At 40.7% G+C, this 17,750-nt stretch overlaps 1 protein-coding gene and 1 long non-coding RNA gene across 8 annotated transcripts in view; one reads left to right on the plus strand and one right to left on the minus strand.

The window, feature by feature from the left end:
• The window catches only part of LOC150044548 (uncharacterized), a 604,944-nt gene that overhangs the window by 455,597 nt on the left and 131,597 nt on the right, over window positions 1–17,750 (plus strand). The window lies entirely within an intron of this gene.
• Window positions 1–17,750, minus strand: part of Gabra1 (gamma-aminobutyric acid type A receptor subunit alpha1) — a 48,265-nt gene that overhangs the window by 6,376 nt on the left and 24,139 nt on the right. The window contains exons 7-8 of the mRNA XM_090321092.1: window positions 11,276–11,419; window positions 3,729–3,881 (exon numbers count right to left, since the gene is read on the minus strand). Of these exons, the coding sequence (XP_090177218.1) occupies window positions 3,729–3,881; window positions 11,276–11,419 (297 nt within the window). The remainder of the gene's footprint in view (window positions 1–3,728; window positions 3,882–11,275; window positions 11,420–17,750) is intronic.

Here is a 17,750-nt window from a genome sequence, read left to right on the forward strand (position 1 = left end):
TTCAGCTCTTTCATTGCTGATCCCCAGCATCAGCCATTTAACATTACCTCAACCTCCACTGCTCTCAACCGGAAAGCTTGCTTTCCATTCTCTTGTTCTCTCTACCATCAGTGTAAGTCCAAAGAGGGAGATTCCTGTCCAGACACTGCCAAGATTATTGAGGACCACATATAATCCTATGAAATGATCACTGCAGCACTATAAATAACGCATTGCTGTGGTAGGTCTTGTCTTCCTCTAGGCCTGAGGCTTTAGTCTGTGGTTCCTCGTTTTAGAAAACGAGCTGGATCATGTGGTAGGAGGTGAACATTTGTAATCCCACCAATAAAAATTCCGCAGTTTTCCATGAATTGCAAGGTAAGATGGCCTAGGAAGGAATACTGCTAAGACTATGGCAAGATTTTTTAAATCAAAATTTTAACTTTGACACATAGAGTTAATCGAAATAGAGTCACTTTGAGCTTTGGAGGGATTACAGAAAATTCTGGGGCAATGTTGGCATTGCATAACTAACAATCATTTAATGAATATTGGCTGGAAAACAGCCCCCAAATTTACATATCAATACTAACTAGAGAAAATAACAAAGTAATTAAAAGTCAGTATTTGGGGAACAGAGCAACCCAGTTTCAAATCACAGTTGTATAATTGCTAAGTGACCTTGGGACAATTGCCTCACAATCTTGGGTTTCTGGTTTTTGTTGCTTGACTTTTTTTTCCCCTGCTAATTGATTTTTTAAGTCAAAAGCACAGTGCTGTTTGAGTGTTAAGTGAGGTAGTATAATCAAGTGTTTAGTTCTTAGCCTCCCAGTGACTAATGGCAAACTTAATGACTGCCATCACTGCAAATTTCCATATCATTTTGATAACTCTATCCTATCGTGAACTCCAGTAGAAATGTTTCTATGGAAGCCCTGCAAAGTAATTTTCACTGGTTATGTGCACACCTAATGTGCCATGGTCTCTGGGCAATTAAATAGCACTAAGAAGTGTGTGTGTGTGTGTGTGTGTGTGTGTGTAAACCTCTACCTTAGAGGAAAAGAAAGGGATAAAACTTGTTGAGCAGCTAGTAAGCTCCAAGCCTTTACAGAGAAAGATCTGTATGTAATCACTTTCTCATTGAATTATTTGAACAACACTACCTCACATTCCCTGAACTCTCATTTGAGAGGCACTTTATCATTCTGGAAATCAGAACGATAAATTAACTATTCCTGTACAACTGGCAGCTGATGAAGCTGATCCTGAACTTGGAACTTTCTGGAAGTAACATGACAGGACCCCACTGCCTATAAGTAAAAAGAGTGTGGAAAGCCACGTTCTTTGGCATGATAGGTTAAGAAATGAAATAGGCATCGGTCTTGTTGCATTCTAGAATTTTTTTTGAAATTAGTTTAGAAAAGATAACTTTCACCAGATTGTTTTTCCTTTTTTTAGTATTTAAGTACTGGAAATCCACCCAGGCAAATATACAACTGATGAATATGTTGAGTTCAGACTAAAAAGAATAGAAATATGTGTACTAAATAAATGTTAGAAGGCTAAAGGTCTAGGAAAGTTGTATTTGTGATCTGATTGAACTTAAACACTGGAAACATATAACGTGATACACAGAAATACTTGGCATAGCTGAGTTTCTGTGCACCGAAAGGGCATGAGTCGATTGAGATATACAGCCATTGGAAATGTTAAGAGCAATGTTTTAGATGTATAAAACATTTTAAAATGCCACGGACAATTCACAAGTATAAAGGGTAGCATTTGTTGGAATGAAAAGGAGAAATTATGTCACTTAAAAGAATTTTTTCACTCAAGTGCTGGCCTTTCTTCAAAAATAAAATAAATTAACTCATTTATTTTTATTTTATTTTATTTTTGCCAGTCCTGGGGCTTGAACTCAGGGCTTGAACACTGTCCTTGGGCTTTCTCAAAGCTACAGCTCTACCACTTGAGACACAGCACCACTTCTGACTTTTTTTTTCTATGTATGTGATACCAAGGAATCAAATCCTGGGTCTTTGTGCATGCTAGGCAAGCACTCTAACATTAGGCTAAACTCGTAGCGCCAAATGAACTTTTTTATGTGTCCTAATTTAGGTTTTTTTTTCCTCCTTCGTTAATGGGGTGTGTGTGTGTGTGTGTGTGTGTGTGTGTGTACAGAGGTGAGAATTTATCAAAATATCAGCCTCTGGTGATTCAATACTTGCTAATCTTGATATACCATTAAAAAGAGAAATGGATTTTAAATGAGTTTTTCTTTTGCTATAGAACTAGAAATAATTTGGGCTTGCAGCTCAGGCTGTGGTCAGAGCTTCCGAAGCTCTGTCATGAGTGAGATAAGAAACTTTTCGGGATGCCTGTAGTCGATGCTATCTCCCCGGTGTGGCACATAGGAAGGTGACAGTGTCTTTATCGTCATAGGAGGATCGCTGGCATTTGTAGAATCAATTCGCCATGGATTGTGTGATTACTGTCCCTCAGAGACTGGCCTGACCACTGGGACCCCATTCTACATCTTGATCTTTCAATGAGATGGCGTGGAGATGACTTTGAAGTGTCACTGATGGGGCACAGACTCCAGGGCGAGGGCCTGTGCTCAGGGCCTCTGTCCTCAGCTTACTTAGTATAGCGTTCCTGCCAGTCCAAGTTCATAAAAGTAATACTATTGTAATAACAGGTGGGACACTGTTAGAGTTCGATGAGAGAATATAGGCTACTTATACTGAGCAGTAGTACCCAGTATAAAGCACACAGTCACTATTCTCAGGGATTTCTATGGTTTTTCCAATCTCAACCTCCAGAATATATCTCAATGAGGAATGGTCTATATCCAGTTTGATATTGCATTCTCCTCCTAGCATACAGCAGTAGCTCATAGTAAGGTTCAAATAAAGATGAACTGAATGAATCAATAAATATATTGTAGGACTTTTACCAGTCTGGTAAGTACAGCTGAGACAGGGTAGTGGACATACCCATTGTACACAATACAAACTCAGAAACAAAATACCAGGAGGGGAGTTTTCCCATTCGAAAAAGGTTGCTTGCCCTTTAAATAGTTCTTCATTAGATAACTTGAATCATTTAGGTCACTTAGAAGTTGTGCATGGGCTAACGTGCATCCTAGTTGTAGTTCTTGGGGTGTCTGGGTGTGGGTAAAGATGACAGCCTTGCATGGACACGAGACATCATGAGCTCCTCGCAAAGAAAGCATGAAGGCTCCTTTTGTTTTGTTTTATATGAGGAGGGATGTAGTTTGTAGTTGTCCCCTGAGAGTCTTCCCTAAGGGTACCAATAGAGTCAGTATCCCCATGGATGTGACTGAACGCCTGCTCCCCTACACAAAAGCAAAAATACCCGAATATCCAATTAAATGTCAGCAACTCAGTCCATTCACGCTCTCTGAAATGGCTATATATATACATACATATATATACATATGTATATATATACATACATAGAGAGAGATAGATATATACACCTACACATGCTAGAAATGAATAGATGAGAGATGAGAGAGAGAGAGAGAAAGAAAGAGAGAGAGAGGGAATTTAGCCATCAAAACAGTATTGTCTGAACTCTAATAGGAATGGCAACTCTTCCACCCTTGCCTTCACAGTAACTTGAGAGCAAAGGCTAAGTGCTTTCTTGTGTCTTTCTGCCATTTGGCAGCTATGGGTGCAGGGCCTCTAGACTCTGTGTGCCTGCCTACCTTGGCGGACACTTACCAAACACAGTTCTTGCTGGCACAGACTCTCTGTTGAGCCAGAAGGAGACCTGCGAGAGGATGACGGTCATGATACATGGCAAGTAGGTTTGAATCACAAAGTAGCCAATCTTCCTCTTCAAGTGGAAATGAGTCGTCATAACAACATACTCTCCTGGAGAGCGAAACAGATGGAAAGTTGAACAATTTGAACTTGGAAAGCACATTTTTTTCTGAGGTTTTTCCATTAGCAGTACAGCCCCTTCTCTATGTGACATCCATTTGCTGGAGATAAAACTTTTGAACAAGAGAGAAAAGAAATGCTTTTAATATATATTCATATCACTATGAGTTTGAAATTGAGTCCTCACAGATATCCAAAGTTCCTAGCAGCAATATACAAGATATCAAAAGGAAAAATCTGATCATCTATTTGCAGGTTGGCTTTAAGGATTATGAAGATAATGTACCAGATTTGGTTACCTACATTTATACAACTCTCTCTCTATCTGAAATAGAGAATAGACCCAGGCACTGGTGGCTCATGCCTGTAATCCTAGCTATTCAGGAGGCTGAGATATAAGGATCCTGGTTCAAAGCCAGCTTGGGCAGAAAAGACTGAGATTTTTTTTTCGAATGGACCAAACATAGAGCTGTGGTTCGAGTGGTATAGTGCCAGCTTTGAGAGAAAAAGCTGAAGGAGAGTACCCAGGCTCTGACTTCAACCCCAATACAAGCACCAAAAAATGAAAAATAAAAAAGACCTAGACATCCAGGTTGAACAAATTCACTGGAGGTGTTTCCATGTGCAAGTCGGGCCAGGTCCATTTCAGTTCTAATACTTCTGCGAACCTAGAATGAGTAATTTAGATGGCCTGAAATCCAAAGTGAGGACTGGACTAAAATTCATCATTTTTTAAACTTTAGCTCTCAAAATAACCGAGCAGAATAAGTTTTTCAAATCCAAACGAAATTTACAAACCATTTCGTAAGCTGTCAGAAAAATCTGTGACTATAATCAGTATTTTTTTTTTTTTTGCCAGTCCTGGGCTTGAGCTCAGTGCCTGAGCACTGTCCTTGGACTTTCTCAGCACCACTTCCAGCTTCTTTTCTACATATGTGGTACCAAGGAATCGAACCTGGGTCTTCATGCATGCTAGCAAGCACTCTACCACTAGGCCAAACTCCCGGGCCAGTATCTTTTTTTTCAGTAGTGGGTATTGAACCCAGAGCTTCACACACTCGAGACGAGCTGCCTCTGGAGCTGTGTCGCCATGCCTGTTGGTTCCTGCTGCCCCTGTTCCCAGACTGGCTTCTCTCACTGCTCTTCCTCTGCTTCAAACTCCGGCTTTATTTAGAGGCCGGATGCAGAAGACACACAACCCAAACTGCAGGAAGGTTTTATTTTTCTTCATTTACATTTTTTTTTCAGTTACAAATCTTAGAACTTCTTGTCCTGATTCACCAAGAAGATAAGCTTAGCTCTCTGTGGGTGGATAGAAGTCGATGTGTTCTGCATTAGAAAGCTTCATTCTGCTTACAGGTTTTCATTTTTCCTCCTTTTAACTTTCCCTGTGTGGTTTCCATCTTTATACAGACCCCTGGACAGCAGATTTTAGCCCCTATAATATGACTCTCACTACTTAGCACCCCCTTGATCCTCCCCATACAAGAGCCTCTTTATAAACTTGCTTCTGTAGCTAGATGCTGCTGGCTCATGCCTGTAATCCTAGGGACTCAGAAGATTGAGATCAAAGCTCTTGATTTGAAGCCATCCAGGGCGGAAAAGTCTGGAAGCTCCTCCACCTCCTAATTAACTAGTGCTGAAACACCAGGCTGGAGGTGGTGCCCCAATGCTAGAGGGCCAGCCTTGACCAAACAAATGGGGCAGCTCTGCACCGTGCTGGGTTAAATCTACAGAACCAACACCAAAGGGAAGAAAGAGAAAAGGAAATAAAAGCAGCAGTCTTGCAGCTGGTTGCTCACGTGGCACAGCCTTAAGTAAATGGGTCCTTCCTTTTTCTATTTTCTTCACTCTTCTTCCACTTGGTAAATATATTGACAGAAGAAATTAACTGACTGTTTACAGGAGAAAATCATCCATGCATTCATTCCTGTTCTCTCAGTATTAATGATTATTAATGACAACACCTGTGATTTTCTAAGCCTTTCCTAAATTCTTTCAACTTAATTTATAGCTGTTGTTTATATTTATGCTAGTGTCTCATGTTTTATTTTAGTTATATGTATGGTTATGTCCTTCCCAGCAAACTGAAATAGAGAAATACTTCTTCCTATACAGTATGACCTCACACTCCCTCTGTTATTCCACACTTGTCTGTGATGAAAGCAGAAATTTAAGGTCACTCAAAATCCCTGACTATCTATATTGGAAGGATAAGCCAAATGCTAGCTAATTAGTTTTCTATATTATCTGTATGCCTTTACTGATGTCTTCAAGGTCAAAGGAAAGAGAAAGAAGTGATCTAAATTTGAAAAAAAATTCAGAAAACCAGTCTTCCAAAATCTCAGCTAAAATATATTCCTGTGAGAGCAAACCCCTCCTATCTGTCAACACGCACCACGGGGTGCTGCATGTTATTATTCCTGGTCATTCATTCGGTGTGGCCAGCAAAATGTCACCAGCTCAAAGCTTAAAAACAAAAATCTTCCCTCTAATGCAGAAAGATGAGTGCCTATACATATCTAATTATCCTCTGTTGTGTGTGCATTGTTGAGAGTCTGAAAGAATATAGATGTTTTAGAGATCTAAGGAATCATTATTTGACATTATGTTTGTTTTATAAACAATTTGTTTCCCACACAGATTGTGGAAAGGATAGGAGGACTTGTCATATTTTGAAACATCTCCTTAAATTAGGTGAAATGTAAGGAGAGTTGTCACTGAGATTTTAAATAAGGGAAAGAAAGGGTAGCAACATCCGAATCAAGTTGTGATAATTGAACGACGAAAGGAAAACATGACAACAAAATTGGATTGAGAGTCTAGACACCAAAGGCTTATGCGCTAAGCATGTGAAATGCTTTTTCTCTAATTCAGCAGTCTTGAAGACTTGCTATTCAAATACCCTTTTACATATCATCTAGCCCTAAGGGAACTTGGTAAATTACATATAGCAATATATCTGATATATTACAAGATAAAAGTGAATTAGAGTAGAAGAAAGGGAAAAGGGGTATAATTTGGCAGTAATGTGGGTTGTTACTAGAAGATAAATACTTCATCTGTTTTTGCTGTGCTCATTTGTCCAATTAATATGATAGTATTTAGCTGAATATTTCCCAGGATGCTTTGAGGAAAAATGTGAAAGTAATTTTTAAAAATCTGATTCTTACCTTATTCAGGTTAGTAATTGAAAGGTAGAGCAACATAGATATACACTCTAACCAGCTTAGAAAATCAGCCACTCAGCCATTTAATAAAATGTTGCTGTACACTGAATCCACAAAATGATAGAACATTCCTTCCAAGTTCTTTAAATTCAGTATTGTCTGGAGATAAGACCATTTTAAAAGAAGCCATGTGTTAAAATATTTCAGACATGGATGGTAGTATTTCAGGACCAGTAATAGTCCACTTAACCTTTCTTGAGATATTTCCTGATTAGAAATAGAAAAGAGTTAACCAGTAACCAGAACGTGTACGCTTGCACGGTCTCTCTCTCTCTCTCCCCTCCCCCTCTCTTTCAGATCTCACATTCTATGTTTATAATTAGTTCTGTAAAAATTGCATACTAGGCTTTATAAATGAGAGCCTTTGACTCTGATGAATGTTGATGATCACTGAAGCTCTGTGATCAAAGGAGTCAGTTACTTTCCTCATTACTTTGACCTTGCAAGGTCAACCTTAATCCTATCAACCAAAGAAGCCAGGCTATGTGAGAAAAGAGGACCCAGAATTTCTTAGTCATCTGTTCTGAGGATTAATGAAAGTCACTGCAGAGGTACATCTTTTTCCCTAACTAACATAGATTGAATTTAATTAGATGAAGAACTTGGGGTCATCACGGCATCTACTTAAACATTGCTTGTGCATAAGTCTCACTGGCTTAGATATGCTTCTGATTTCTACGCCTAATGCCATATTTCGTTTGTTTTACTTTTCTGCATCAGTCACAGCATGTGATCTTCAGTCGCCATTGTGACTTTTTCGGGGATTCTCCTTAAACAGATCTAAGCATCATAGGATATGACAGAAGGGGCCAGGGGTCTTGGTTGGGATCAAGTTCCAGAAACATCCTCACCTCCTCCACCATGAAGCTCTCTGGCCATGGAGCCACCAACACTAATAAAAACATCAGCTATCTCGTCATCACACACCAGAAACTCCTTAAGCAGCAGACATGCATTTTCCCACTTTCTCACAGCAGTTTATGACTTAGATATATGGGAAGAGATGGAGAGAAAAATTAACAGGTTTCCCAGACTCACTGAGTTGGTAAGGGCTATGATGAGCACTGTGCCCTGGTGGGCCCTGGTGGCCCCTGGTGGAGGTATACTTGGAGAGGACACATATGTAAAGACCTGTCCAGCAGTCTAGTATGCTGTATAATGAAGAGCACTTTATCTACAGCTCTACATCCATAGGTCAGATCTTACTTTTCCCTCTTTGAAGCTGTGTGACCTTGAACACCAACTGTAAAACATTTCTAGAGCTATTTTGTGAAAGTATAAGATTAGAAGAATGCCAATAATATTAGTTCCTTGTCTCCTTCGACCAGGAGCTTCCTACAGGTGAGGCTGGGAGTCCTCTCTCTCTCTTAGCTGAATGAAGTCACTGTGTTTCACACAGAAAAATGAGAAAATGGCTGAAGGAATAGTCGATAAGTAGATGAGTAATTGAGAATTGTGTCGATTTTGAAATGTGGTGATTATTTACCACGGCTATATTTCCATAATGGTTTTGCTCTGCCTGTCTCAAAAATATACCTCAAGCTCATGGGCCTTTCCTAATTTTGTTAGCTAGTTGTAGGGAAGGACATGGCTCTTCAGTGTGCTTACTGTGAATTTAAAATATTCAAATATCATGCTAGATCCTCATATTTTCCCCCTTGATGGCCTTGATCTGATGCAGGTCATGGATTGCATGAGTCTGTGTTCATAGGAGTGTGGATGCTGGCAAGCAGAAAGCAGTTCATCTGTGGATATTGTCATCCCTGGGAGTTGAGGTGAACTCAGAGCCTTTTATCCAGCTGTGATCATGGGCTCTCTTCCTCCATTTTTCTCTAGTCTTCTGGAAGAAACAGTGAGATCTTTTCTACCTGGTAGGTAGATTGAATCCTTATGGTGGGGAAGATGAAGTATGTCTCAAGTTTATTTACAGACATGGAGGGCTATGTGACATGGATGAGCTTCTAAGGACTGCCGCTGGAGGGGAGGCCTGCCTTCTCCCAGCCACCTCCCACCTCGTAGCCTTCCTGATTGCCCTCCTGTTGCACTCCTGCCTTTCTTTTCCATGTGGGTCCAGCCTCCATCCTGATACCAATGCATGGAAGCCTCTGATTATTAGTCCCCCAGACTAGAAAAGTGACAAGCAAGCTCTTGAAGCCGACCAACTCCCTCAATTACCTAGGCTATATCCAGTTTTTCATTACCATGAACTATTTATTCAGGGCCTCCTGTGTCCCAGCTGCCACAGGAAATAATAGGGATACTGAAGACAGACATGGTCCCTGACCTTGCCGAAGTGTTAATCACAGCACTTACCACCCATTTCCATAATTGCAGTCTATGTACTATCTGCTCTGAGAGTCCACATTCCATGAGAGCAAGGTCTGGGCCTTCTCTAGCATTGATTCTCTGGGGCCTGTCATCACATCCAGCTTATAATAGCATCCATTTTTAAGAAGTAAACACAGCTTATTTTAGTGTCTTTTACAATACAACATGCTGTAAGAAATAAAACTCTTTACCATTTTCATGTTGGGGTTATTTTCAAAACCACAGCAGTATCTCCATATGCCATTTTAAGTAGCTTTAGTGGAATATTCTACCTCATTTGTATACCATTCCTTTCTCCCTCCCTCCCTTGTTTTTCTTCCTCTTCTAGGGATCAAACCCCAAAGCCTTGCACATACTAAGCAAATTCCCTACTACCGAGCCACATGCCCAGCTACTGTCTCATCTTTAATACAACAGTGTTTCCCATTTTTCAAAAACAAGAGATAGGAGTATTTGAACTTCTAAGGTAACCGTGGATTCTCAAAGCAGTACTTAATCTTAGTAACAGGAATTGTGCATCCTCCAAGATAAAGTCCGATATTTAAAATAATTTGTCAGAATATTGTTAGTATTATCCTTAAATACTACTAAATAGCCTTTTTAACAAATCACAAATCAAAATAAATGACATAAACTCCAATTTTGTAAGACTCCTGTGAAAATAGTTTGTTGGCCCTTATATAGTATTTCAGTAATTTGAATATGTTTCAAAATATTTAAGGGGAATGGAAGTTTACCTAATTGTTAAAAAGTCCAGCTTTTGTTCATAATTTTCATGTCCCTTAGAAAGGTCTTTAAGACACAGGGCCGGGAGTTTGGCCTAGTGGTAGAGTGCTTGCCTAGCAAGCACAAAGACCCAGGTTCAATTCCTGGTCCACACACATAGAAAAAAGCCAGAAGTGGTGCTGAGGCCCAAGTGGTAGAGCTTTAGTCTCAAGAAAGTCCAAGAAAGGTTTAAGACAGCACAAAATGTCACTTCACAAAACGGAGCACACTGTTTGATAGAACTTCAAAATTTTAGGTCCAGCTTTTTATTTTATTATTGTTAATAATAATAATAGTGGTCTTTAGGTTTGAACCAGGGCCGGGGCCCTGTCCCTGAACTATTTTGCTCAAGGCTAGTGCTCTACCACTTGAGCCACAGCTCCACTTCCAGTTACATGGGGTGTTTTCTGCCTGGACTGGCTTTGAAGCACAAGCCTCAGATCTCATCCTTGTGAGTAGCAAGGATTAAAGGTGCCCAGCTTAGGTCCAGCTTTTTAATAGTATCTAGTGCAGCTAGAAGATACCCTGTGCAAATCAGTGACACCATCAGAAAGGATGGCACTGCCACTGCTGTGACCTGGGTGGGCAGTGTGTGGCTTGTCTCCAATGGCCTTAGCCATGGGCACCCCTTGGCCAGAAGTGTAGACAGTGTACATCAGCTGACTTTTTAATGTTTTACTGAACTCACCACTGTTAAAGAGTTGCCAAGATTCATTAATTCATGAGAATAATAGATATTAGCAGAGCATTCATGGAAGGTTTCCATGTGCTAGGAATACTGGTCAGGGATCTCTGTGAGTTAACTGGCAAGGAATTAAACTAGACCGTCATACCCAAGTGTTCCAGAACGTATGCATACAGAGTACCTACAGCTCTCCTTATTTGGCACAGAAAGAAAGGGAAGCACAGGCCTAAAATGGCAGGTCCAATACCACAGGTCTGCTAGTTACATTAGTCTCTACTCAGTGGATCCCCTGCTGTGTCACCAGAGGATGGACTTTCCTCTTCTCTTGCTCCTTCCTTCCTCCATATCCATATCCAGAGTCACCAGATGGTGCTTACCTGTGCTCGACTGAACAATTCCAGAGTCTACTGTCTGTCCCAGAAGGTCATACTGGTTTAAGCGGGACCCATCTTCTGCCACCACCACGGAGCGGGCCGGCTCTCTCGTCCACTCGTACACTACTTCTGCTCTTGTGTAGGCATCTGAGGGAAGAGGATGGAAGAGTATCTATGTATTTTTGCCTCATTGTGTCTCCTTGTTAGTCATTGTGTTTTATCGGCTTCCTATTTGCAATCTCTTGGTTTGAAGGGGAAGGGGAGTGGAGTGGGTAGGAGAAGAATGCCTGTGCTCGTTAGCTTGGGAATATCAAAACACTTATTTCCCCCTTTTCAGCTCTTTGCTCTTTCACCCAGTAGATGGTCAATAAGCATCTACAATGGCCCCAGTTTTGTGCTAGAAATGCAGTAACACATATGAGGTCACTGGTCTTAGAGGACATAAATTGTAGTAGGATGGATAAAGCAAATAACTACATGATTTGATATCCTGTTAAATGCAATAAAACCATACACAACTAGGTAAAGGGACAGAGACTGGAGAAGGAAACCATTTCAAGCGCAGTAATTGACATGGAGGGCCTCACAGGGTAAGAGCCACATGAGAGAATTAGCCAGGTAGACTTTATAGGAAAGAGCTTAGGAAAAGTGGGTTTCGAGGGGTGGGTGAGAATGTTGAAAGGGGGGACAATTGATCAAGCTGCATTGTATTCATAAACTGTTCATGGATGGCAACACCCTTGTACAGATACTTACTTACAGATAACAACTTTTTAAAAGGCAAAGACAAGTTTCTTCTCATGCAAGTAAAAGCCTGTGAGTTAGAGGAAAACTGAAAAGTTTGAAAGGCATGAAAGCTAAAAGAATAGGTTGGTAGCTTGGATCCATAGTGTATCAAACCAGGAGCAAGTTTTGATCCATGTGAAAAGTAGTTCTAGAAATGTTGCATGGCCACTTGATAAACAAATCTGGGTTTGCTCCCTGGGTGGTGATGTTTGCAGAACTCTTTCTTCAGTCATTTTCATCTACTATGTCACTTTCTGTCACCCATTTTCTGTCTGAGAGGATTGGTCACACATCTTTTATCCACAAAGGCGGAGTGGGACAGTGACAAAACAAGAGGGAGAGAAGTCCCAGAGCTGAGATTCACAGTTACAGATCATGCAATTCCTACCAGTGAAAATGACAGGATTTTCTCTCCTCTGGTCAAACCTAAAGGGGTGTTGAAATTATAATCTATGTTACAGTAGAGAAAATAAGCTATTTCTAAGGTGTTTTGTGTGAGGGCATGACTGCACAGGTTGGCCAAAGCTTTACTCATCGGCCAATGGCCAGTTCTTTCCTTGATGGACACAGTACCTGGGGCCCTGAAAATATTTTAACCCATTTTACATAAGAAAATAAAGTGAATACATTGTAATCTGGACTATATTGCTGGGCTCTATACCAATATAATCATAATAGAGGATTTGAATTTCGTTTTGGAGGAATTGCTCTCTGTGAGTAAAAAGGCCCATGCCTCGTGAGAGGTGTCACCCAACCCTTCCTGCCCCCTCTTCCTGAGGACCAGGCATGGGAGCCATGTCCAGACAGCTGTTCAGCTCAGCTAAGATACTAGGGAATGAACAAGCAGGGTCACTTCTTCACTTCAAGATGAAAACTGCCTGAAAAACAGATTTCATTTCTGAGTAGAATTGTTTTTCAAGTGATCTCTTCTCCAAGTTGATGTTAGAGAAAAACATCATGAGGACTTGACAGCTTTATGTAAGAATCGTATCTGTTCCAGCATCACGTATGAATCCATTTATAATCAGATATCTCAAACATGATTTTTTCCAAGGAGTTTGAAGGAATAAAATTTAGTATTTCATGAGAGACATGAATGTCACAAATGGATATTTTGGAATTTTTCCCTATTGACTTTTCCATTTTTATGATGTTGTCTTCATTAGCCAGAAGAATGAAATGTTTCAGCCCTGTATATCATGTGAAAAGAACATAAAATATGATCTTGTAACAGTCACTTAGAGGAGAGCAGAGCACACTAGTTTGAGAAAGACTATATTATTATGGACTTCAAAATACCTACATTTAGCCCAAACATTTTTTTCTAGTTGAATTCTTAAGAAGACACACTGAGTAGAAGAAACTCAGTATGGAATGATTGAATGCTCAACTTGGAAAGACCTCAAAGTCACACAATGTCCTCACCGTTCACAGATGATAAACGGAGACACAGAGCATTGAATGACTTGCTTAGGGGCATATCACGATTGAAAGGGAAGATTGGGATGACAACGTGGCCTTCATTCTACTCCACTGGTGTTTGTAAGATTTTTGAGGCAGAAACTAACTGTGCTTTCTATGTGTATAGGCCAAGAAAGTATGGCTGGTGCTTAGACTGCCAGCGATAAAGGCAGTTGAATCTCTTGGGTCTCCACAAATGGACCTCCTTGCATAGCTGTTAGCAGTCGTGGGCAGATCCTATCATAGAGGATCCTGTCCCAAAGGGATATAGCACCATGGTGGTTTCTCATTCCATGGAGTTGTGGTACTCTCCACTTGCAGTTTCTCAGACCATCCACCACACAACATGTACTACAACTCACTGGAGGTGCTGCTCACTTCCCATTAGAGAACTCTTCCAGGCAAAGAAGGCTGTCAGGTGGCCAAAGCTGATGATTTGGAGAATTCAGAAACTTTAGGCCTAAAACTAATAGATTCTACTGATTCCTCAAATTCCAGTATCTAGGAATATTTCATACTGAAATTTGCTTGAGAGGACCTTTCATTGTTTTCTTGTTTCAGTTTTGCTAGGGTTTGAATTCAGGGCCTTCTGCTGGCAACCTACGCCAGACCTCTGTCCGTTTTGTGTTCACTGCTTTTCAAGCGAGGTTTCATGTATGATCATGGATCCGTCTGAACTATGACCCTCCTATTAATGCCTCCTGTAGAGAAGGATGACAGGATGCTTGGTTAAGATGGGTCTAATTTTTTTTTTTGGCAAACTCTCTCTCTTTAAAAAAGAGAGTTTGAATCATAATTCTCTTGATCTCTGCCTCATGAGTAGCTGGAATGACAGGGGTGAACCTCCATCCTTAGGCCTAAGGAAAGGAGGATTTAATTGAAACAATCTAAAACTACTTAATCATACATTTCTAACTATTTCCCAATAGCATTAGCTGAGGAAACAAGATCAAGATCTAATGATTTTGGCCAGGGTTATGCTAGGACTTGGTGATGGCACAATACTAGAATGGTAGCTTGAATATTGGAATAGCAGAGTGTAATTGGTATTGTTGCTTCTCTATTGTCAGCCTCCGATTTCCCATCTGCAGGTCGCAGCTGAGCTACATAATTTCTAAAGCTATGTTTTTGCCAGAATTCATCTAAGTTTCTATTCATTCTCTCTTTTGTCTACAAGACACCATGCCTCATAACTGGCCAGATAAGAAGCAGACAATTATGAAGAGCTTCCTAAACCCAATATTTGCTTGGATCTTAATGTCAAAACTCTCATATATATAATATATATTTTTATTATTTATTGGCAGTACATACTAGGGTTTGGATTCAGGACTTTGTAAGTGCTAAGCAGATGCTCTACCACTTGAATCATGCCTTCAGCTCTTCTTTGCTTTAGTTAGAATCTCTGGATTTTCCCTGGAGCTCCTCCTATCTGTGCCTTCTAAGTATATGGGATTACAGGCATATTTTACTAGCTTGTTCCTTTAGATGGGGATCTCACTACTTTCTTGTCTGATTGTCTGGGATTATGGGAATGGTCCACCATGCCAGACCCTGCCACTTTTTCTGTAGAATGGGGTAATCACTTTGTGTTTCCTCCTCAGCTGTTGTCTTGGGGTGACAGGCCTTCTGGAGGTCTGTATCCTTCCCCAGCAGACAGTGGCAGTTTAGCTCCAGCAGTTCAAATCCCAGGGGGGTTGGCGAGGAGCACTTCACTTGCACAGCCCGTGCTCATCGGCACACAATGGCCTTGCACTGGGTGCTCTCCTGGGAAGAGGAGTAACTCCTGGGAATGTGTCCCACTCATTTTCCAAGACCCTCTGGCTCATCTTCTTCTCTGACCTTTTAGCAAGGTCTCTGCTCTGGAAATTCTGTCCCATCGTGTGTGCGCTGGCCTAGATTGGGCTGGTTGGCCGTACTGGAGACATGATTGGATGCCAATGTGGCCTCCCACTCCATCCTCAGTGGCTTGGTGCACTAAGCCTAAGGTCAGCTCTCTTAGCTTAATTTCCTCATATTTTACACCCTCTTTTCTTTTATTTATTTTGGCCAGTCCTGGGACTTGAACTCAGGGCCTGAGCACTGTCCTTGGGCTTTTCTCAAGGCTAGCGCTCTCCCATTTGAGCCACAGCACCATGGCTTTTTCTATGTATGTGGTAGCCAAGGAATCGAACTCAGGTCTTCATGCATGCTAGGCAAGCACTCTACCACTAGGCCAAACTCTTTTCCCCCCTTTTATTTATTTATTTTTAGTCCCCCCTTTTTATAAACTAGTTTTCCTGTGTGATTCACTATTTGTTTTCTACTCACAATTCATTTCTTTATTCCTAAAATTATCTCCAAAATTATTCAGGTTGAAAATGTACCCAGATAAAAATATTTTTCTTCCCAACCTCCTTCTCAAATAACATTGGCAACATGACACACATTTAATTAATGAGATATGAGAAGAAGCCTGTCAGGATTTTAGCAAAGCTTTTATCTCTGTGATAAAGGTCCTTGTTTCTTTTCAACAACTGCTCAACCCCTTGAAAAGAAGATGGGCAGCAGTCATGATGCCATGAAAAAGACCATCTAAAAAACCATCTTAAAATACCAGATTTATTAAGGCGCTCCATTAATGAGCAACCAACTACTATCACTTATCTCCATATATCATATAAAAATATAAACTATATATAATTATAAAAGGTAAACCACAGATATTCTTACTAGTGAAATAAAACCTAACTCATGCAAAAAGTGTAATTCATTGTCCAAATTAGCTCATTTGAAGATAGATAGACACATCTTTACTTATTATACCATTAGAGAAACTGATACATGTGTCTTTCTAAATTATAAGGCTACCTTGAGGGTTGGATGCGCTCAAAAATGCACAGGTATTTACTATTTCCCTGAATAAGAGTAGCACAAATTCCCCTGCTGGAAAGGGAACTGATATTCGGGGAGCACAGAGCAATCCATGATGTAAAATTGGTATTAAAAGGTGAGGAAAGGACTTCTCACTGCAGACCTGTTTAGCCCAGTGTGGAGGTGGTTTATCCTCAAACTGCAGCCTAGAATGGGATTTATAAATAGAGAAGGCTGTTTCTCCATGACGGGTGCTGCCAGGAGCACGAAGGCCCTTTGCTATTTTCTTTGCCTGCTGCCTTCCTACTCTACCACCGTTTTTCCTCTGTGAATCATGGTCTCTGAGACGGCCTGTCTGGTGAGTGCGGTGGGCTGGCTAGGAAGCCCAGCCCGGACTCCATCCTGTCCCAGGCCTTGCGGGGATCCAGGGTGCAGTTTCCTGGCTCTGTTCACACCTGGATGTCAGTCAAGTGCAGGAAGAACAAGACAGCAGACTCCCCACTGTCGAGAACCTGAAGATTTGCAAACCTAACACATCCCCAAAGCTACCACAAAGGAAGTATAACAAGGATAAAGTAAAGCATGACTTCCATAGGGAATCCCAGTTATCTAGAACTTCCTAAAGTTCTAACAAGGATCTATTCCATAAGGTGCAGGCTCCATTATTAAGAGACATATATCTGTTTCATCTGGCACACAGGTTAGATAGTTCTTAAGATTAAATACTGTCAGTAGTGACAAAGAATACACACAGTAATCTCTGTTTTTCAGGAAGACATTGTTACTCATGAACTACAAGCACCTAATCTTTTCTTCCATAAATACAATTTACCGAAAATAAATTCAACATCGTTTAATCTATGCTTTCTGGTCTAGGAGATAAAGAATAAAGCTTTTCCTAAACCAACACTGAATACAAAAGTATTGCTCCATATAGAAAGCAATGTAGTGCATTGCTATTTGAATTTCCTTTTTTTCAGTCATAAGCAAGCTATATTACTTTAACATTTTTGTGATTTCTTTTGGAAATAAACATCTGAATTCTTTTTAACATGGACAGTGAACTCCAATCGCTCAAAAATAAGAACAAAGCTTGGCAAATGGGATTGCATCCTATCTGAGAGCTTCTGCCCAGCCAAGGAAGCCCTCCACACATACAGGGGAGGTGACAAACTGGGAGAAATCCTTGCAGCCACATCTGACAAGAGTCCTATGTGGAACCAACCCACAGGCAGTTCACAAAACTAGTCAGAAACCATCAACAGCCTGGTTGATAAATGGGCTGCTGAGGTGGGCAGAGTATTCTCAAAGCAGGACAATGATCACTAAGTGTTTGGTGCCTTCATGTCTACCAGAAGGAATCAGGGAATGGGGAAGT

The sequence above is a fragment of the Megascapheus bottae genome, chromosome 29, assembly GCF_031878675.1.
Source record: "Megascapheus bottae isolate mThoBot1 chromosome 29, mThoBot2.hap1, whole genome shotgun sequence".
In the NCBI taxonomy this organism is placed as follows: Eukaryota; Metazoa; Chordata; class Mammalia; order Rodentia; family Geomyidae; genus Megascapheus; species Megascapheus bottae.